Source organism: Bos indicus x Bos taurus, chromosome 12 (assembly GCF_003369695.1).
Source record: "Bos indicus x Bos taurus breed Angus x Brahman F1 hybrid chromosome 12, Bos_hybrid_MaternalHap_v2.0, whole genome shotgun sequence".
Taxonomy (NCBI): Eukaryota; Metazoa; Chordata; class Mammalia; order Artiodactyla; family Bovidae; genus Bos; species Bos indicus x Bos taurus.
The window spans coordinates 12,237,452-12,260,688 of NC_040087.1; the positions used below are offsets into that span (position 1 = coordinate 12,237,452).

The 23,237-nt window shown below is 38.7% G+C and overlaps 1 protein-coding gene and 1 non-coding gene across 5 annotated transcripts in view; one reads left to right on the forward strand and one right to left on the reverse strand.

Annotated features, from left to right (window-relative positions):
- Positions 1 to 23,237, forward strand: part of AKAP11 (A-kinase anchoring protein 11) — a 52,421-nt gene that overhangs the window by 11,856 nt on the left and 17,328 nt on the right. For all 4 annotated transcript variants that reach the window (XM_027557155.1, XM_027557153.1, XM_027557156.1 and 1 more), the window contains exons 2-7: positions 362 to 471; positions 6,456 to 6,572; positions 9,419 to 9,466; positions 10,984 to 11,118; positions 15,931 to 16,195; positions 17,187 to 21,690. In XM_027557155.1, coding sequence (XP_027412956.1) covers positions 412 to 471; positions 6,456 to 6,572; positions 9,419 to 9,466; positions 10,984 to 11,118; positions 15,931 to 16,195; positions 17,187 to 21,690 — 5,129 coding nt within the window. In that variant the 5' untranslated portion in view covers positions 362 to 411. The remainder of the gene's footprint in view (positions 1 to 361; positions 472 to 6,455; positions 6,573 to 9,418; positions 9,467 to 10,983; positions 11,119 to 15,930; positions 16,196 to 17,186; positions 21,691 to 23,237) is intronic.
- On the reverse strand, positions 415 to 612 carry LOC113902609. Its single transcript, XR_003513874.1, has one exon. It is a non-coding gene; the product is annotated as a U2 spliceosomal RNA (small nuclear RNA).

Below are 23,237 nucleotides of genomic sequence, written 5' to 3' on the forward strand. Positions count from 1 at the left end.
TGTGATACTCTGTTTTAGGTTTTTTAAAAGTTTTTGAAATATTTCTTACTAAGGCTTTCAGATATTATTTGTAATTAAAAAGGGCTAAGACTGACTAGATATGGGTAATTTTGAATATATAATAATTTTGAACCTAAAAATAACATTTTGTAATAGTTTGATCTTACTAAGTTACCAGTATTCATAGTTTTCATGAATATTCAAATATTCATGTTAGACTGTTGAGTACATTTTTATGTCTGAGAATTTTTGTTTATGTTTTCATTTTTCTAAGTGAATTTGAAGAAGTTATTTTAGGACAAAATGCTTGCCTGAATTACTCAGATCAATAAATTAGTTTCTTTTACTATTTTTTCTTTAGGTCTTTAGTGGATTAACTCTTCATTGATTACATACAACAGCAGAATAGTCATGGCGACCTTCCAGTCTTTCAGGAACAATCACATGAAAACTAGAGCATCTGTCAGAAAAGTAAGTTCACTATATTAGATTTCTTTTAGTGATTGTTTTAATAAAAATGTTGATCCTTTTTCTGAAGTCAGAGTCTTTTTAAGCAGCTGTGTTATATTACTGTTTTTACACTTGATCTTAGCCAAAAGGCCAAGAAGGAATTGATATTACTGTTTTTAAATGCATTTTAATTATTGAAATCAATAATGATAAAATGCAGAGATTGGGATATATGTAAATAGTGATATGAAATCATGGAGACAATAAACATTATTTCCCAAAGATCAAAATCTCTCCCTATTTCTTCTCAGTAGTTTTCTTTCTTCTTCTTCACAATATAAGCATCAGGTGTGACTTTTCTTACATAGCTTTAGCTTTACCTCAAAATATTACTGTTCACTGATTCACTCAGCAGATATAAACTTGAGTGCTGCTAGTATGCCTGGCCCTAGGCTAGGTAGCAGGTGGAAAATAAAGAGCGAGCAAATGAAATGCGATTTCTGATGCTTCCGGGTTTCTAGTCTGAGGAAGAACCCTCTCTCTTTTCCTCTCGTGATGATTTTGTTACCCTTTCATTCTTGACATTTTTCCTGACTAACACTGTGGGGGTGTCACTTGATGAAAGGGAGAATGAACACTGGAGGACGGTTAGCAGTCTTTGTCAAACCTTTTTTTAGCTTCATCTCTTACATTATATGACACTGTTGACAAGTCCTTGCTTGATAAATGGTCTTTGACTTCTTGCATTGTAGCTTTTTCTCGCTCCTCTCTTATAGTAGCTCTTGTCTCTCTGCAGATCTTCTTTCCAGCTTCTCATTGTTAGTGTTCTTAAAGCTGCTAGGCCTGCTTTTTCATTTAGCTATTCATTTCTTCAGAGATCTAAGAAATGTTTGGGTTTGACTGCTAACTGGAATAGAGTGGTTGTCGAAAAAGGTGCCTGTAAAGTTGGAAAACAGAAAGTAAACTTATTTATTTTATATTTTTTATTGGAAGATAATTGCTTTATAATATTGTGCTAGTTTCTGTAGTAATTATATTTTTAAGTAATATGCCCCTTGTGTTTTCAGGGACCTTTAAACTTAGTAGGTCCCCTTTTTAATTTGAAAAAAGAAACCTGGGTTCTATCCCTGAGTCAGGAAGATCCCCTGGAGAAGGAAATGGCAACCCACTCCAGTACTCTTGCCTGGAAAACTCCATGGATGTAGGAGGCTGCTGGGCTATAGTCCATGGGGTTGCAAAGAGTTGGACACGACTGAGCAACTTCACTTCATAGTAAAAACTATTTTCTGTGTGTTTTTACTTTTTGTAAACTATAGGTATATTATAGTTTTTTCAGATTAGCCATTGGATCCATAGCTTTAAATTAGTAATTAAATTGTACTGATTGCTTTAAATTAATATTAGAACTAAGAAATGCACATATACAGAAAATATGGTAGTGAGTGACCATGTACTCCAAGCATTGTACTACCTATCTATTTAATTTGAATTCACCAGTGTATTCAGCCACAGCCGAAACTTCATACTGTTAATTTAATATTGTTATTTAGCAACCCACTCCAGTACTCTTGCCTGAAAATCCCATGGACGGAGGAGCCTGGTAGGCTGCAGTCCATGGGGTCGTGAAGAGTCGGACTTGACTGAGCGACTTCACTTTCACTTTTCACTTTCATGCATTGGAGAAGGAAATGGCAACCCACTCCAGTGTTCTTGCCTGGAGAATCCCAGGGACGGCGGAGCCTGGTGGGCTGCCATCTATGGGGTCGTACAGAATCGGACACGACTGAAGTGACGCAGCAGCAGCAGCAGCAGCAGCCCATTGTTTATATTAGACACATGATAAAATTCTGGTTTGAATTCTCTTGAATATTTGGAAACCCTTTTAGATAGAAGTATATGAATCTAAATCTTATATACTTTGTATGTGTGTTCTGTATGCACAGTACAACTTTTGACATTTTTTATTTCAAAAGGTCTGTGTGTGTGTGTGTGTGTGTATTATATGTATTATATGTATAATATATATATAATATATATATATTAGCTGAAAAAAACTTCCCTGTTGGCTAATGTGGAAATTGGAAACATATACTCAGATTTTCTAGATTTCACCTTACTTTGCATTAAAGGTAAAGAGATACTTTGAATATTTATTGGGAATCAGGGACTATGAGAACCAGAAAGAACTGCACTTTATATTCCATTAATTTTTTTCTAACATTTTATTATGAAAATTTCAAGCATATAGAGAAACTATAGTACACCCATATGTAAACCTACATACCAACCACCCCTATTCAGCAGTTAATATTTTTGTTTTATTTCTGTGTGTATTTAATTTTTGGCAGAACCATTTGAAAATTAATGGTCTTTATTTTTTTTAAAACTACAATTGATTTACAATATTGTGTTAATTTGAGGTGTAGAGCTTCAGATTCTTTTCCATTATAGGTTATCACAAGATGTTGAATATAGTTCCCTGTGCTATACAGTAAATCCTTGTAAAAGTTAACATTCTTGATGTTTCATCACTCCAAACATGATCACATTCAAGAAAATTAAATATAATCCCCTATATCTAATACCCAGCCATACTCAGATTTCCTTTATTACTCTGAAAATGTTTTTTATAGGCCATCACCCACCCCACTTCCATTTTGGGTTCAATGTAGGCTCCTATTGCATTTGAGCTAATTGCATTTGATGGTTATGACTCATGTTTTTGAGGAGTGGTTCTGAAAGAGCTTCTCTTCTTTTTCTCTGTTTTTAAATTCAAGACTGACTGGTTGAATGGGCCAGGCCAGTTTCTTGTACAGTGTTCCACATTCTGCATTTGTCTCGTGGTTTTCTCACAGTGCTATTTAACTTACTCTTCTCCCCTCTCTATATATTTCATATAAACTAGAAGTTAGGTGTAAAGGCTTAACTTAGATTCAAGTTAAAAATTTTTAGCCAGGATACTAAAGGGTAGTGAGAAGACAAAATTGCAGGTTTTCCTAATGATTAGTGATGCTAGAATCGATCAGTTGATTAAGGTAGTAACTGTTGTCCATTTTAAAAGTGTTTCTGTTTTTTAGTTAGCAGATAATCTATGGGATGATACTTGGTGGTGTGCAAGCATCTTGTTTTTTCAACTTTCATTAACACTTTTGGCATCCCTTGATGGTCCTTTCCTGCAGCTAGTTCCTGAAAGTTGCAACATGGTGATTATCAATTTTCAGATGAATGATTTGGTGGAATAGTCACCTTACATGGATGCTAGTAGTTTAAATTTATTTGTGTTGCTCTGGAAGCATTAATTTTAAAATAACTATGTTTTCTTATCTTTTATTTATTTGCAATCATTTATTTATTCACTCGTTTATTTAAGTTGCTCAGATTGCCCCAGACTTGGTCCCTATAAGCCCCTTCAGGCAATGCCAAAGTCCTTTTGTCTCAGGCTTATAATTCTTTAATTGCTTCCTTGCTTTCTAGTATAAGACTGACCCTGTTTCTGCTTTACCTTCCTCAGACCTGGAATGGGCTCTTTCTCCACAGAACCTTTTGATTTTAGAAATCAAGATCTGGGTACTAACTGTGACTGTTGTTCTTTTACTGTCAGGAGTTTATGTTGATTGCTTATGTTCAGATTTCACATTTCATATTTTTTCCTTTTTTAAGTTCATGTTCATAATTTAGCCTGAAAATTTCCACTCATTAGTGAAAGAAGAATCATTTAAAATTTTGAATATTCAAATATTGGGGGGAAAAGCAGTACAATGAACACCACATCTACTCTTCACTTAGATTCACCCTGTTAACATTTTACCAAACCCATTCTATCTGCATGTGTATATATGTACATACACACTTCCCTTTTGAAACCAAATAAGAGTAGGCTACAGACATTATTTTACTTCTCGTTTTCCTCTGCTAGCATGCTTCTCTTAAGAACATCAGCATTATTACTGTCCTTCAGAAAATCATTAATTCAGTAGCACAGTCTTAACGTGCAATCCATGCATAAATTTCCCCAGTTGTCTCAGTATCCTTGTGATTTTCCCCTTGCCTCTCATCTAGGAGTCAAGTAAGGTTGACATTCTCTACTTAGGTATTGTATCTTTTTGATCTCCCCACCCCCGTCAGCTCCATCTCTGGTCTAAATTCTTTTCTCATGATGGCAGATCTTTGGAAGAGTTTGTAGCGCTTATCTTGTAGAACATCTTCATATTCTGAGTTCACTTGTTTTTTCCTTGTGGTTAGGTTCAGTAGGAACACCTCACGGATCATGTCATGGTCATTCTAGTGTTTCAGATCAGAAGGTGCATCTTTTTAAGGCCAGGCTTGACCAGATAGTTAGTTACCCTTAACTGCCTTAACTCTGATAAACCACCAGTTATCTGCAGCATAAAGACACATAATCCCTTTGTAATTAATACTGTTAATAAGTAATCTATAGGGTGATGTGGCAAAACACTATCTTGTTCCCCAGTAGCTTTTAATCTGGTAGATTAGGATACATTGATAGTCCTTTCCTGAATCAGTAGTTATATTGGGAGTTACAAATGGAATTTTTAAATTTTGTCATTCTGTTCATATTTGTTAGCCAGCCTTCTAAGGTAAGGTAGCACAGTCCTCCAACCCCTACCCTTTTATCTGTCTCTCTTAATGGGCTTGTAGTTTCTTTGAAAACTCAGCTGTCGTACTCCATTACCATCTGTATTCTTTTGATGCTTAGATTATCCCATATTTGGCCAATTGGAATTCCTTCAAGTGTTCTTCAAGCTTCTGTGTTCTTTTGAGACACTTTCTTCCATTGTGTCACAGTAAGACGTTCAGCTGCACTTCATAAGTTTCCGCCTCAGACCTGGAATTCCTTCACTCAGAGAACTTCTAGTTCTTTTCATTGGTGAATGGTATTTAATTGGTGAATGGTAAATACCATTCCAGGAGTTTGTGTGCTGGATTTGCTCATTGCTCTTAAGGGTCATTGATTCTATGATCTATCAATGGAAAAAATGCAGTACAAACGTTTAAAGAGCCCTGAGTTCATATTGAAAGTTCAGATTTAACATTACATTTTTTTTGTTAATTGCTTTGATTTCATATTTGCATCTTTTCTCTTTGTTTGAGTTCATACTGTATGTGAGGTACTGAAATCTGGGATAATAGATTGAGTAAAGGACAATTACTTCAGTAATTTGGATTAACAGGTAGGAAAGACATACATACAAAAGCAGTAATTATAATACATTGTGGTATAGATTAAATGATCTTAATGTGCAAACAATACAGTAGGAAGTTTGGGAGAGCTTTATTACGACTAAGGGGTGGGAAATCTTCACAGGTCTTGGAATACATAGGATTTCTACAGGGGAACATTAGGGAATAAGGACATTTTTGCCAAAATAGCAGATCAACAAATCAGAAGGGGAATAAGGTAGAGAGAAATTAATGTTCTCTTTATATCCAACTATAATATTCATTTATGAAATTTTCCTCCTCCTCTGTTTCTTTGCACTTATGACATCCTTTTCTTTCAAATCTGGAATGCCTTCCCTCTTTCATCATACTGCTGCTTTAAGAACCCTGAAAAGCCTTATTTTGGGTTCTTACCTCTTTGATTTTTCCATCCCCAACTTCGCTATGAAATTAATCACATTGTTAGCATACCTTACTGTAAGCCCCCCCATCATCATCTTATGAATTGTTGCTTCTGTTCTTCCAGTGACTTGGAAATCAGGTGTGCCATCTGCTAGGTGTCAGTGCAGGGTGGAAGGGAGAGGGCCTGGCTGAGGGCCTCACGTCTCTCTAGGTTGAGAGCCTGGGGCTGTTGTGTGTTGAGCATGTGGAGTTCTGCTTCAGCCTTTTGTTCTTTCTTTCTCTCAGTTGAGTTGAGTTCTGTTACATCAAAAGGTGCCCACTGAATATTCTCTGGAAAGTTACGGACTCTCCATTTAATCCATCACCAGGTTCTTTTACATTGTCTTAGAATTAAGTAAATTAAGAGTATCTTTTGTTTTCAGAGCTTCAATGAAGATGTGTTCCAGTCTGTGAAGTCTTTATTGCAGAGCGAGAAGGAACTATGCAGTGTATCAGCCGAGGACTGTTTGAAGCAGGATGAACGTGCCAATTTGACTGAGGTTTGACGGATTACGCACTATACCCTTTTCTAATACAGCACAGTGTATTTTCATGTATCTTTGTAGGACTACGTGGTCTGTTTTTAAATGCCTAAAATCTCTGCACATTAATTCATGTGTGAGAAGTACCTGTTTTAAGTACCTGCTATGGTGGCACTAGTGGTAAAGAACCTGCCTGCCAGTTCAAGAGACATAAGAGATGTGAGTTCAGTCCCTGGGTCAGGAAGATCTCTGGAAGAGGGCTTGGCAACCCACTCCAGTATTCTTGCCTGGAAAATCCCACAGACAGAGGAGCCTGGCAGGCTACAGTCCATGGGATCGCAAAGAATCCCACACACCTGAAGCAATTTAGCACGCACACACAGCATAGTCATCTTAGTGTATTATAATGCACACATTTAATTCAGTGCACAGACATTACTGACCACTCAGACACACAGCTGTGTATTAAATGATTTCTACTATGTTCAGTAATTGGGACTTACATTCTGAAATTTTCTACTCTGAAACAAAATATATACTTACATTTATTGGTTGTTTAAATTCAGTGCTTTGATTCAAAAATGAAATAGTGATATATTTATTTTGAAGTAAGATATTTGCCACTTAAGGATATGATATACTACTTGCTCACCTTTTTCTCTGTTGCGTCAATGTTTCCAATCTTTGTTTGAATTTATTACTATTAAAAGGGGTAAAGTTTTTTTCTACAATATATAACCATAGTCCATCTATACATTTATTTACCAAAGAAGAGAGACAGGATATTGGGGTCATTGAAGCTCAAAACTGATAAATATGTTGATTAAAGATTCTTTTTTGAAATCAGGGTTCTAATAAAAATATTGGTTATTATTTTGGGTATGGTTTTCTTTCATATTCCTTGAGAAACTGTTTGAAGTAGCTGCACAGGATGGCGAGCACAGCTTTCAGGCCTGCAGTGGTTCTGACCCGAGCCTCTTCTTTTTGTGTGAGCTCGGTTCTCTGGCTCTTGGCTGTTCTCCTGTTTGTTATCCTTTATTATTTTATTTTAGTCGAGCCAAGCCTCTCCTGATCTCCTCAGCTGTTGCCAGGCATGACAAGTCTTCTGTGTCCTCTGCCCTCAACCGGGGTCCCAGCCGCCTCTCTCCAGTGGTTTACTCAGTGCCCTCTGAGCCCACATTCCTTAAGCACTGCGAAATGCAGTGCTCTGCTGGCACCTTCAGACCTCCATGCCAGCTCATTTTCTCTCTTGCATTCAGTTAAAGGAAGCTTAAAAGAATAGAAGGAATTTCTGTCTCATGTTAGGGCATATATATTTCCGAAGTATCTTTGTTGAAGAAAGGAAGCTTGTTACTTGAGTGTCTCTTTGTTGTTGAGTGCCTGCGATATGCTGGGCACTTTCCTCCACATTCTCTTATTAGCCCTCACAACCATGGGAGAGGAGTTGTGTTGCCTTAAGATTTATACGTAAGGAGACAGGTTCCTACAGGTTAATGACTTTACCTGGACACCTGGAAGTTAACTGTAACATTTCTGTGAAGGCAGTACTCATAATCAATGAGAATAAAGATTCTGCAACAATCTTAAGATTCTGACTTGCTTTTGAGTCAACAGAAAGATGTCAAAAGTATATTGAGTGTTGCTTTGTATTTTAACTATGCTGTTTTCCATTAATTCTTGAGAATTGATTATCTATATTGTTGCCACTTATTTCATATTTTTAGTCATAGAACTTACTTGGTAGACAGTTACTAGTCTAGCTTCAAGCAGTCAAAATTTCTTCTTATGATGTCAAAGACAAAGAAATATAAATTTTTAAAGTAATGATACTCAGGTTACAAAACTGTACATATTCCATATAGAAAAATAAGAAATACTGAAAGTATTAAAAAAAAATGTCATTAATTCTGTAAGTGAGGAAAGAAAAAACCATAGGGGGGCAAAAGTAGAGAAAAATAAGATCACTTACAATTCCATCATTAAAAGTTAATCCCTCCTTATAATTTGGTATATTAACTTCCAGAATTATTTTCCTGGTGTATATTTTTAAAAATAAGGTTGAAATTATGTGTATAGTCTATATCATTTTTCTATAATTTGTCCTTTTTGCTTAATAATGTGACATTTCTTCAGACCATTAGATTGTCTTTAAAAATTTAATTTCTATAAACTTTTGTAGAGAAATCTCCATGTAAAGGTATTGAAGGAAATAAATGTGATATCACAGAGAGTCAGTCAGGAGGTACCTTGGGAGGTTCCCAGGGAAAGCCTCTCTGTGGAGGTGATGTTTAGGTTGGAACTAGAAGAACAAGAAGCAGCTAGACAGGTAAACATCCAAGGAATAGGGGTCTGGGTTGAAGGCACCACTCTGAAGCCCTTAGGCAGGAACAATCAGGCGTGTCCTGGACCCAGCGAGGGGGCCCATGTGTTTGAATGAAGGTGAGGGAAAGTTGAAGCCACCAGCTAAGCCAGAGCCTTGGGACCTCCATTAGGACTCTGCATTGAGAAGCTTGGAAAGGTTTTGACAGGGAAATGACAGGATGGTTCCTGAGGCAGGTAGGAGAGGACTGGGGTCATGCCAGGGAGAAGTGGCCACAGAGGCTGTGGAGAGAAGAGACATGTGCTTTATGTTTGAGGGTGAGGATTGAATTTGCTAATGAGTGGGTGTGGGAGAGGTTTGGGAACCCCAGTTGGAGCCAGACCTTTGGTGAAAAACCTTTGTGATCATCTTTGAAAAAATTAATCATCTTGCAGCAGCATTTTAATGCATTGTGTGCTTTGCTTTCTGTTTCTCAGCTCTGTCAACAATCTAATTGAGACAAGACTTAAAAATTTTAATGGACCTTTATTCCTTTTTTATTCAGGTCACATTTCTAGGTTTTAATGAAGAAACAGATGCTGCTCATATACAGGTACGGTCGATTTATTGAACTGGAAAGGGACATGAGAGATTATTTGAAACAAATTTTGAGAGCCTGGAAAATTTGCTCATTAGCCTTAAAGTTACGTTAAACTCTTCTGTTATCATTCCTATTTAAAGTTAAAAGATGACATTTTGAGGTCACCTTTTGAGTGTGTCCTCGACATTTTCACTTTTAGTGTTTTCACTGAGTGTTTCTGTTACGGAAAGCAGTTTTAGGTCAGGGGACCACAAAAGTCATTTATCTGAGAAGGTTGCAAACCACAGGCTAACTTTTTCTGCATCTGTCATAATGTAGAATGGAAGATTTATTTTTTATTTCGATGGTTTTTATAATCTAACTTCAACAGTCATATTCTTATGTTTTTAATTGAGAAAAGAGTTAAATTTGTTAAAGTAAGAGTAAATTTGTAAAAAATAATGAAGAACCAGTGTAAAAATTGTAGCCTGTTTGATTTAGGCAGGTGTTTATAGAGGCACTGACAGTTGAGATTAGGATCAGCAAAGCAAAGCTGCACACTTAGGTGAAGAGGAGTGGAAGCTCGGGTAGATGTGATAGGGGTACTTTCTTTTTCACCTTGTACTGCTTCTTAAAACTTGTGCTCGTCGTGTTTCCTTTTGTGTCAGTAAAACATCTGGCAGAAGCAGCAGCACTAGCACTGCATTGTTTGCAAAGGTAATGCGTATCTGGTGATGAGAAAAGAAACCTTTGCTGTGTGTCTTGATTGTGCCCTTACCTGAAGGAAATAGTTTAGACAGAGGGCACAAGAGAAGATATAGTTGCGAGAGCGTAAGGCTTAAAAGATGAATCCAAAGTTATTTCTTTCATACTCCACTTCCTCTTTAAGAATGACTGATAAAACCATGTTTATGAAGGAAAGTACTATATGAATGGTCAGAGATGGTAATAATTCTTGCACTGGGCAAAACAGTTACATAAAAGGGGCAAATGGAAAGAAAAACAGGCGTTTTTCATTACATCTTCATAAAATTTTCACTAAAGGGAAGAAAGGCAGAAAAATAGACTTGAATTATACAAATATGTAACTTAACCGCCAAAGAACTGTAAAAGCAAGAATCCCATTTGAGACATTTCATGGTTAAACTTGAGGACTCCAGATTTGACATTTGCTGCTGAAAACTATTAAATGCCTCGTTGTTGTTGATGTGTGAGGTACCATGTGAAATCTTGTTACAGTTTGGTATCATTATGTTTAAAGTGCTAAAAAAATTGTCAATTTTAAAATATTTTAGTACATTTTATTTTTGAGTTTCCAAACAATCGATGGTGGTCAATAAACTGCAAGTGTTAGCTATTATGAACTGGAAAGTTTACTAACTAGTAGGCTTTAGCGTGCTGCAGTCCACGGGGCTGCAAAGGGTTGGACATGGTTGAGCAACTAAACAACAATAACAAGTAGACTTTATGATTTTAGTTCAGGGCCACAATATAAGGGATTTAAAGTGTTATGCTACAGTGTTATTTATTGTGTTATTGCTTTACATTAGGATTTGGCTGCAGTTTCTTTGGAACTCCCAGATCTTCTGAACTCACTGCACTTCTGCAGTCTAAATGAAAATGAAATTATTTGTATGAAGGATATAAATAAATCATCAGATATAAACAGTGATCCTCTAAACCAGGTAACTTTTATATATTATTTCTAATGAGTTTTTGTTGGCACATTTTATAAATGACTTTTAATTTAGCATTGTAGTTCACTCGCTCAGTCCTGTCCGAATCTTTGCAACCCCATGGATTGTAGCATGTCAGACTCTTCTGTCCTCCATGATCTCCTGGAGTTTGCTCATATTCATGTCCATTGAGTTGGTGATGCCATCTAACCACCCAGTCCTCTGCCTCCCGCTTCTCCTTTTGCCTTAAGTCTTTCCCAGCATCAGGGTCTTTTCCAGTGAGTCAGCTCTTTATATCACATGGCCAGAGTATTAGAGCTTCAGCTTTAGCCATCAGTCCTTGCAGTGAATATTCAGGGTTGATTTCCTTTAGGACTGACTGGTTTGATCTCCTTGCTGTCTGAGAGACTCTCAAGAGTCTTCTCCAGCACCAAATTAGAAAGCATCAGTTCTTCAGTGCTCAGCTTTCTTTATGGTCCAACTCTCACACCTGTATATGACTACTGGAAAAACCATAGCTTTAACTATATAATATAGGCCTTTGCAGCCAAGTACTATCTCTGCTTTTTAATATGATGTTTAGGTTGGTCATTGCTTTCCTTCCAAGGAGCAAGCATCTTTTAATTTGATGCCTGCAGTCACCATCTGCAGTGATTTTGGACCCAAGAAAATAAAATCTGTCACTGCTTCCACCTTTTCGCTTTCTATCTGCCATCAAGTGATGGACCGGATGCCATGAGTTTTTTTTTCTATTGTTGAGTTTTAAGCCAGCTTTTTCACTCTCTACTTTGACCATCTTTTGGGTTTGCCAGGTGGTGATAGTGGTGAAGAACCCGCTTGTCAATGCAGGAGACAAGAGACTGGTTCAGTCCCGCATGGGAAGCTCCCATGGAGGAGGGCATGGCAGTCCACTCCAATGATCTTGCCTGGAGACTTCCATGGACAGAGGAGCCTGGTGGGCTACAGTCCATAGTTGCAAAGAGTCAGACACAACTGAGACTTAGCACCCACGCAAGAGACTCTTTTCTTTAGTTGCTTTTCATTTTCTGCCATTAAAGTGGTATTATCTGCACATGGAGGTTGTTGATATTTCTCCTAACAATCTTAATTCCAGCTTGTGATTCATCCAGCCTGGAATTTGGCATAATGTACTATGCATATAAGTTAAATAAGCAGGGTGTCAATATGCAGCCTTGACGTATTCCTTTGACAGTTTTGCACCAATCACTTATTCTTCGTCTGGTTCTTTTGCTTCTTGACCTGCATACAGGTTTCTCAGGAGACAAGTAAGGTAGTCTGGTACTCCCATCTCTTTAAGAATTTTCCACAGTTTGTTGTGATCCACACAGTCAAAGGCTTTAGTGTAGTCAGTGAAGCAGAAGTAGATATTTTTCTGGAATTTCCTTAGTTTCTCCATGATCCAACGAATGTTGGCAGTTTGATCTCATGTTCCTCTGCCTTTTCTAAATCCAGCTTGTACATCTTGAAATTCTCAGTTCATGTGTTGCTGAGGCCTAGATTGAAGGATTTTGAGCATAACCTTACTAGCATGTGAAATGAGTGCAATTATCTGGTGTTTGAACATTCTTTGGCATTGCCCTTCTTCGGAATTAGAATGAAAACTGACCTTTTCCAGTCTTATGGCCACTGCTGCATTTTCCAAATTTGCTGGCATATTGAGTATAGCACTTCCATAGCATCATCTTTCAGATTTGAAACAGTTCAGCTGGAATTCCATCACCTCCACCAGCTTTATTCATAGAAATGCTACCTAAGGCCCACTTGACTTCACACTCCAGGATGTCTGACTCTAGGTGAGTGATCACACCATTGTGGTTATCTGGGTCATTAAGATCTCTTCTGTATAGTTCTTCTGTGTGTTCTTGCCACCTCTTCTTAATATCTTCTGCTGCTATTAAGTCCATACCATTTCTGTCCTTTTCTGTGCCCTTTCTTGAAATGTTTGCTTAGTATCTTCAATTTTCTCAAAGAGATCTTTAGTCTTTCCAGTTCTGTTGTTTTCCTCCGTTTCTTTGCATTGTTCATTTAAGGCCTTCTTATCTCTCCTTGCTATGCTCTGGAACTGTGCTTTCAGTTGGGTATGTATTTCCCTTTCTTCTTTGCTTTTTGCTTCTCTTTCTTGCTCAACTATTTGTAAAGCCTTCTCAGACAACCACTGTGCCTTCTTGCATTTCTTTTTCTTTGGGATAGTTTTTGTTACTGCCTCCTGTACAGTGTTAAAAATCTCCTTCTGTAGTTCTTCAGGCACTTTCTCTACCAGATCTAATCCCTTGAATCTATTGATCACCTCCACTGTTTAATCATAAGGGATTTGGTTCACTGAATCAAATCAAAATGGTTTTGATTTGAACCACTGAATGGTCTAGTGCTTTTCCCTACATTCTTCAGTTTAAGCCTGAATTTTTCAATAGGGAGCTGATGATCTGAGCCATAGTCAGCTCCATGTTTTGCTTTTGCTGACTATAGAGCTTCTCCATCTTTGGCTGCAGAGAACATAAGCAATCTGATTTTGGTATTGACCATTTGGTGATGTCCATGTGTAGAGTTGTCTCTTGGGTTGTTGGAAAAGGGTGCAGCATGTTCTCTTGACAGAGCTCTGTTAGACTTTGCCCTGCTTTGTTTTGTACTCCCAAGGCCAAACTTGCCTGTTACTCTACTCTGGGTATCTCTTGACTTCCTACTTTTGTATTCCAATCCCCTATGATGGAAAGGACATCTTTTTTTGGTGACAGTTCTAGAAGGTCTTGTAGGTCTTCTTAGAACCAGTGAATTTCAGCTTCTTTGGCATTAATGGTTGGGGCGTAGACTTGGTTTACTGTGATGTTGAATGGTGTGCCTTGGAAGCGAACCAAAGTCATTCGGTCATCTTTGAGGTTGCATCCAGTTACTGCATTTCGAACTCTTTCATTGACTATGAGGGTTACTCCATTTCTTCTAAGGAATTCTTTCCCATGTAGTAGATACAATGGTCATCTGAATTAAATTCGCCAATTCCTGTCTACTTTAGTTGACTGATTCCTAAGATGTTGATGTTCAATCTTGCCATCTCCTATTTGACCACATCCAATTTACCTTGATTGATGCACCTACATTTCAGGTTCCTATGTAGTATTGTTCTCTATATATCTGACTTCACTTTCACCACTAGACACATCCAAAACTGAGCACGTTTCCACTTTGGCCCCTGGTCTTCATTCTTTCTGGAGCTATTTGTAGTTGCCCTCTCCTGTACCCCAGTAACATATTGGACACCTTCCGACCTGGGCAGGCTCATCTTCTGGTGTCATAACTTTTTCCTTTTTTATAGTGTTGCTGGGTTCTCCAGGCAAGATTATTGGAGTAGGTTGCCATTCCCTCCTCCAGTGGACCACATTTTGTCAGAACTTTCAACTATGACCTGTCTGCCTTGGGTGGCCCAGCATGGCATGGCTCATAGCTTCATTGAGTTACGTAAGACACTTTGCCACAACAGGCTGCAGTCCATGAAGGGGTTAATTTAGAGCATTAAATTTTAAAATGCTTGGGTGAAGTTTCTTTTTGTTTAATACCATCTGAAGGAAATATAATTCATAAGAAATCGAACTCATGAATCTTTGAAATCACTGAAGGGTAAAATAATTTTGGTCATAGCTTTAAATTAGATTTTCCATGTATGAAGCTCCATAAGTGGTATGTAAGACATATTAATTTTTTTCTGAAAATTGATTATTTCTGGATTCTTGAATTTTTACCTGTGTGTAAGTCATATAAAATTTTCCCTCTTCTTTCCAACTCCAAATTTATGTAAATATTGAGCTGTATCTTTTAAAGAATATACTTTAACTCATTTTCTGGTTTAAAAAATTTCATGTTAAATCAGTACCTGAAGATGTGTTCTTTATTTATTTATAAGCAAAAATGTCACCTTTCAGTGAGGTCACTAGTATCATAATATTGAACATTTAGTTCTTTACTAAGTGTTAATTTATTGATAATGCACCAAACAAAAATACATTGCATATTTTCCCTCCTAAAAATTGAATCAGTAGGTTTAAATTTAGGTTACTTATTCCTTCAAGTGTTATAGACTACTGTGTTTTTTATGAGATTTACAGATAAAAGTAGAACTGTGCTCATTTCCTTCATTAGATTCTTCATTTATATTTACTTTGTTTTATTTACGAGAAGAGGTGATCAGCTATTTTATCTCATTTCTAGCCTTTTGAACAAGTCATTTGTCAACATTTGTCTTTTAATATGTATGGGAAAGTTCAGTTGACTATTTTTAATCAAAGCTATAAACCTTGGAAATTGAAATACTAGGGGAATTTAGGAGAAAGGAAGGGACAGTTCTTTTATGATAGAAGAGAATGTATTATCATGCTGAAAGCTGCAGGAAAATGGGATACGGGAAGACTAAGACCTAGTTCCTGTCCTTAAGCAGTTAATAATATAGTTAGTGAACCAGGTGAATGATTAAGAAAAAGCACAGGGCTGTATAGTAACAGGAAAGCATCGTTGTCACAGAAATGGATGGCAAGTTCTTTTGACATTTAAAGAGACATAATAGGTAGAATTTGAATACCTGGATAAGAGAAAGGTGGGAGAAGACACTGGAAAGTGAGAAGTGTTGTGGAGAAAGAATGAAGAAAATAATTAAACATTACAAAATCAGGCAGCCTTTTAGGATGCATGTGTTTCTTTTTTTTTTTCTTTTAAAACGGTATCGTGTTATTTCTGGGCTTTATTTCCAGGTAATATGTCTTGTAAGTATAGTATATTTTGAAATTAAAATTGTTACCATCTTTTATCTTTTCCCAGAGTCAACATCCTGGAATGCTTTGTGTCATGAGAGTGTCACCTACATTACCAAGACTTAAAATTGATTTTATTTTTAGTCTCCTAAGTAAATACGCTACTGGCATAAGGTACACCGTGGACACATATTTGCATCACAAGCACCAACTTGAGGCCACCAGTGAGGACGACGATGATACTAACCAGTCTGTATCTTCCATCGAAGATGACTTTGTCACTGCTTTTGAGCACTTAGAGGAGGAAGAGACTTCAAAGCCATATAATGATGGTTTGTTCTTCACTAGATTTTTTTTCTTGAAATAGAGAATTAAGGTTTAAAGTTCAGTTTTAAAAGTTTTAAGACAGACTTGTTCAGTTGACATTTATTTTGAAATTTGTTCAAATTAAAGCATTGATACCTATTTTTTGTCTGATAGAGGAATTAACTTTCTTGTGTCTTTTAAGGTCATTGTTACCTGGTTTTTAGTTTTGCTCTTTTATTAGGTTGTACTGTTCAGACACTGTTTCCCTTAAAAATGCCTAAGTTCAGACTTGAGTTAGCTGTCAGGGTCACCTAAATATTAGTGTTTCTAACATGTGGCAACATGCTAGATATTCCTTAGACCAGGTATTCCTAGATGTGGTGTAGAATGAGAATATTTTAGTAATGGGTAAACTCCAATACTTTGGCCATCTGATGCAAAGAGTTGACTCATTGGAAACGACCCTGATGCTGGGAAAGATTAGGGGCAGGAGGAGAAGGGGACACCAGAGGATGGATGAGATGGTTGGATGGCATCACTGACGCAGTGGACATGGGTTTGGGTGGGCTCCGGGAGTTGGTGATGGACAGGGAGTCCTGGCGTGCTATGGTTCATTGGGTCGCAAAGAGTTGGACACGACTGAGCAAATGAACTGAATACTTGCTCTTAAGTACAACTTGAGATGAATCTGTTAATTCAGTGGTCCCCAACCTTTTTGACACCAGGACTGGTTTCATGAAAGATAATTTTCCCATGGAACTAGGGCAGGAAGGGGATGGTTTCAGGATGATTCAAGTGCATTACATTAATTGTACATGTTATTTCTAGTATTATTACATCAGTTCCACCTCAGATCATCAGGCATCACATCTTGGAGGTTGGGGATCCCTGTGTTAAAATAGTATAGAAGATACTTATAATATAAATGAGTATTTCATGGTTCACGTCTACTTATTCCCATCGATTTAAATCAGTTAAATTCTTTTCAAGAATAATCATTTTATTCTTTTCCTCTAGGATTAAACATAATTGCACTAAGGAGCCAGTGTGATGCTACTTCACAGACTATTTCTGGTCACCATTTGGATACCCATGATTTCAGGGTTCTGGTTGGCTCTGAGCAGCAGAAGTCATTGGCTAAACCTTCAGCTTCTTTAATAAACATTCTGGGACATAAAAAACTGCCTCCAGTGAGAACTTCAGTCACGACATCAGTCTCTGAACCATGGGTCCAAAGGAGTTTCTATAGTTCCTTTGCTGCTTCAGAGAAAGGTAGTGATGCCCAGAAACCATTGTTCTCGTCTTCTCCTGCCTACTCGTCTGAATCAGAGTGCTCAAGTCCAAGTCCTGTTATCTTCTTGGATGAAGAAGGTTATCAAAAAAGTTTGAAAGCAAAACTTGAGTTACCTAAAATTCCTGTGATGAAAGATGATATTGAGGATTCAGACTCAGAAGTGAGTGAGTTTTTTGATAGTTTTGATCAGTTTGATGAACTAGAACAAACGTTAGAGACTGCTTGTCCGTTTCTGAAAGATCTTGCTGTAGGGAAGCCATCGCAAAAGAAAGGGCACAAACATGAAAAATTGTGCTCTGTAACCACTACTATGAATCCTCAAAAATTCAAGTTTGATCGGCCAGCTCTCCCAGCTAACGTTAGGAAGCCAACACCTCGTAAACCAGAATCCCCTTATAGTAACCTGTGTGATGCCCCAGATTCTCCCCGCCCCGTGAAGGCCTCAGGGGAAGACAGTGGTTTGTTTAGTCCTATTCGATCCTCTGCTTTCAGTCCTCTTGGAGGCTGTACTCCAGCTGAATGCTTTTGCCAAACAGATATTGGTGAAGATAGGGGTCATGAAAATCCTGATTCTCTTTATTATACCTTTGAAGATTATGCAAATAGCCTTTCCTATGAAGTTCTGGGTTCAGTTCTTCATAGCCAACATACTAATGCAACATCCAACACTAATAATATTAAAAAGGGAGAAAATAAAATGGTAGCTCTTCAGCATGGAAGCCTTGATCAAAAAAGTAAATCTAAAAATAAACCCATAATGATTGATAGCATTCAGAAGTTTGCAGCAGATCTCGTGGAAAAAAGTTTTGGCAGTGCATTTAAAGACTTACAGAAAGGGGTCTCTTCATGTACCAATGCCTTATGCCAGTTAGCCATCAAATTGACGTCATCCATTTTTCAAATGGCATTTAACGAACTGAGAAGGCAGTGTGCTTTTTCACTGAAAGAACGAGCCATTAGTGGCCTGGCTAGTTTTTTGGTGAGTGAGGCATTCTCAGATGCTTTACAAGATCTACAGTATGTAAAGAAACAGATCTTCACTAACACCGTCACTAGATTTGCTGCAGATCTTGCTGAAGAGCTTGTTTTTGAAGGCATCATGGAAGTGTGTCAGTTCTCATATCCTCCAACACCTGCATCTCTGCAGGGTCGGTCATTTCACTGTGAAGACAGAGTGGTGAAGTCCTATGCAAGAGATCTGTCTGAATCTGTAATACAGGAAGCATTCATTGAGCTGTCTCAAGTTGATGTTACCTTTACCACAAAGGCAGCAGTTAGTGTTTCCCCAGAAAACATCAAGTTTGTGAGCACAGAAGATGTAGTGCCAGCAACACAGACTTCTGTGTGTTCCCCTACTTCTAACAGTCAAACAGTTACGGTGACAAAACCAGTGCAGGAGTATAAAAAGGAATACACGGTGCAGCAGGCCTTGCTCTGTACTTCAGGAATTGTTACTTCAATACCAGTGCCCTTGGCAGGGAGTGCCCTTCACCCATACCGTATTTCTTCTAATACGTATCAGACAAAGTCTCATCCATCATGTGATGATAGTCATTTGAATGGTGGTCCTACCCCAGCAAGTGTTGCCACAAAAAACAAAGAAGAGGAGCTAGCTTGTCTCAGGAATATTTGTTTACCTTCAGACCACAACCCCGGTAGCCAGAATGAGGTGAAACCAACTAGTGATGTTGTTGAAACAAAAAGCTCTTCAAAGTTAACAAATGATCCTGTCATTATTGGCGATTTTTCTGCCGCAATGGTGCATACGATAGTAAATGAAACTATAGATTCAGTGACATCTTCCAAAGTTGCAAAAACAGAAGAACACACAGATTGTTTAACTCAAACAGGAAAGGGAAAAACCCCTTCTTTCTACTGGGATCAAGCAACAGTGCCACAGAGTGAGGCTAGCAAGAAGGACATGTTCGCCGATCGGTTATCTAAATCTATTATCAAACATTCCATAGATGAAAGCAAGTCAGTGATCGTAAATGTAGATAAAAATGTCCTCCCCAAGAAAGACTTGCCTGTTCCTGGAGATGAGTCACAGTTGACCTTGGAAGAGTTCCCCAAGTTTCTTGAAGCTCAAGATCATTTAACTCACTGTTCACTTTCAGAAGTAAAGGATTGTGTTCCAGAAGGTAAAGGTTCTGTGGCTCCTGGATTTTCTTTGGAGACACTACCACCTTGTCTAGCAGCGGCAGGCCAGAAAGCTGATCTGAAGGAAATTGCTAAGGACAAATCTGTGAAAAAGCAGAATTTGCATAATTCAGCCCTCGAGCCCTTGGCTTTTGGGCAGGAAAACTCGTTTCCCCATTCACATGCTTTCTCATCCACAGTGCTCACCTGTGTAGATGGTTTGCACGTGGAAGATAAACAGAAAATGAGAGATGGGAATGTAATACCTGACACCCCTCCATCAACTCCTCTGGTTCCATCCCAGGCTCCTTCTGATTGGGATATCAAGAAGTTAACCAAAAAGCTTAAGGGGGAGTTAGCAAAAGAGTTTGCACCGGCCACACCACCATCCACACCTCACAACTCGTCTGTAAGCAGTTTGTCTGAAAATGAACAAAATGCAATAGAAAAAGAAGAGTTCATGTTGAAGCTCATGCGGTCTCTCTCAGAAGAAGTTGAAAGTAGTGACGGCGAAGAGCAGCAAGAGGTGGACGTGAAGTTGGAGCCAGCAGGGAAAAAAGTTCAGTTTGCAGACGCATTAGCGACACACATCGTTTCTCTTGCAACAGAAATGGCAGCTTCCCATTTGGATAATAAAGTGATTCAAGAAGCCAGGGTGAAAAGCCCTTGCTTAAATGTGCAGAGTCAAAGAAGCCTATCACCTGCTTTTTTTAATTGCTCAGATGAAAGTTTACAGGCATTATGCAGTTTTGCAGGTGATATGGCAGCAGAAGTCATTACGGAAGCTGAAAAAATAGCAAAAGTTAGGAGCTGTATGTTTTTCAGGAGGAAGAGGAACAGTTGTGTTGATGGTGACCAAGATCATAGATCCGAAGAGAAGTTGGATGTAGAGGCTGTAGCACACCCGGGAGGAGTAGATCCGTTTGTTCTTCCTTTACCACCAAGTTCTTGTCTGTCAGGTCTAACGTACAAGTATCCCAGCTGTGAAAGTGTGACAGATGAGTATGCAGGTCACATTATCCAAATACTAAAACAGGAAGGTGGCAACAGTGAGTTAATAATGGACCAGTACGCCAACAGACTTGCCTATCGGTCTGTTAAGTCAGGATTGCAAGAAGCAGCTAAAACAGCCAAAGTGAAGTGCAGCTCCAAAATATTCCCTGTGCAGAGCTCACAGGTGAAAACCAACGATGAACTGTTACTGTTTTTAAATAAAGAACACCAGCAAGAAGCAGATACAAAAAGACAAAGCAGAAGTGCTGGAAGTTACCTTCATAAAAACCAGACTTGTGAGTGGACACGGGACACGTGCAGAAACGAGTGCTCGGAACTACGTAGTTTTTCAACCTGTCTTGCTCACAGCATCACAAGAGATGTTAAAAAAGAGCTGATGGCATCGACAGGTGGCTTGCCAAAATCCTTAACAGATTCTTGCCTTTATGAAAAAAACGTATGTGACAAAGATACTGAGACTCATGTCGGGCCAGAGTTTCCCAAGTCTCTTCAGCCTTCTTCACAGAATCACAGATTTTCTCAGAGTACAGGCAGCTTGAGTGGGTGTGGCTATGGAGAGACTGTCGTTCAAGCTATAGAGCAGTATGCTAACAAAGTTGTGGGCGACACTTTAGAGCTGGGTTTAGGATCTGCCACCTTCCACGTGTCTGAAGCCACAAAAGCAGTTGATAGGATTACTTACGCAGAAAAGCTGTCACCTCTGGTGGGTCAGGCTTGCCGATACTGTGACCGTAAAGAGCTCCATGACTGCACTGGAAATTCGTCTCCTCGCTTTCCCAGACCGGATTCGCTTGCTGGTAGTAAGCCAGTTTCTCATTCACAGCTTAGCAGCTTCTATCAGAAATCTAGGATTTTTCATCTCGATGTTCCTCAAATTCACGTTGATCTCGATAAGAAGACAGTGCTTGCTGAGAAGATAGTTGCTGAAGCAATTGAAAAGGCAGAGAGAGAGCTGAGCAGTACCAGCCAGGCAGCCGACAGTGGGATCGGACAGGAAGGTGTCAGCTTTGCCGAGAGCCTCAGCACAGAGATACTGGCGTCAGCAGTGGTCAGTGCTGGACAGGCCATCAGCAGGTAAGCTCCTAATTTCTTTTGGGTTTTGCAGTAAAGAGTTAACTTGATTATTTATGTCTTAGAAAGATGTTCAGAAAGATGTGATTCTTTTTAATCCTAAATGAACAAAAAGAAATACTCCCTATTACATTTGCATATCGTTGATATCCTACCTGTTACTTTTCATAGACACTGTCTCATTATCCCCCAGCAGCCCTTTGGGGGAAGGAAGATATGAGCCATTTCCTCAATTGGAAGGTGAGGCTTAGAGTAGAAAGTCACTTTGCCCAAGTTTACACAGCTGTAGAGTAGGTAGGGTTGAATCAAGGAAACAGCTGGAGAAGTTCATACAGCAAGTACTGAGTTGCACCATATTAATGTACCACTCTGAGATTATGTTTTTATTTCTGTTCACAAAGGTAAGTTTTCTTACAAAGAGTATAAATAACGTGCCAGGCGTCTCTGTCCATGGGATGTCCCAGGCAAAAATACTGAAGTGGGTTGCCATTTCCTTCTCCAGAGGGTCTTACCCACCCAGGGTTCTGTGTTGCCAGTAGATTCTTGACCAGTTGAGCCACCAGGGAAGCCCCATGAAGAAAGCAAGTGTTCTCTACATAGTTCCCTCCTGCCACCACTCCTCTTGATAAGCCGCCGTCTAAGGGGCAGTTCTCTGTGATAGTCCTACGGTGTTTTGTGTTTCAGAGACTGTGCCTTGTGCTTAGTGGTCCTAACAGCTTAGTTCAGATGTTTACTTTTAGCCTTCTCTCTCCCTGGGAAAACATCAGGACTGACTTGTGTTATTAGTTTGTAGGATTATTTTTGTTAGTCTTATGGAAAGAGAAAATTTCTTGAGTTGAGAAGGAATTCCATTGAGCCACATGGTAACCCAGGATATTTTAGTAGCTTTTGTCAATGCCGTGACAAGCACTGCCTCTTTTCTTGGCCAGAGGGAGATGCAGGGAGCTAGTGCTGGGGGTGGCGGTGGGCAGCAGCAGGCGGGGGTGGCATGCAGTTTTGAAGAGGTAGCAGGAAGCAGCTCGGACAAAGTGACATTTGAGCAGCGAGCCAAAGGTGAAGAGACAGTAAGCTAAGTGGGAATCAGGGAAATGGGGTTCCCAGCCAAGGTTAGTGGGACTGCGTTTTGGGGAAACAGCAGAGAGGCTTGTGTGGCTAAGGTGGGTGAGCCAGGGAGAGCAGGAGCCCAGGGAAGGTCATGAGAGGTTATCATACCAGATGCATGTTAAAAGGGTTTGGACTCTTTATTTTGATTGATGAGAAGCCACTGGAAGGTTTTGATCAGAAGACTAACACTTCCCCTCTTCATGTTTGAAAATACGGGGCAAGATTGGGGTATAGGGTTAAGAGGCACAAACTACTATGTGCAAAATAAGCAACAAAGATAAATTCTATAGCATTGGGAAATAAATATAAGCCATTATTTTGTAATAACTTTAAATGGAATATAATCCTCAAACATACCGAATCACTGTGTTGTACACCTGAAACTAATAAAATAATGTAAATCAACTGTACTTCAACAAAAAGTTAAAACATCACTTTAAACTGTT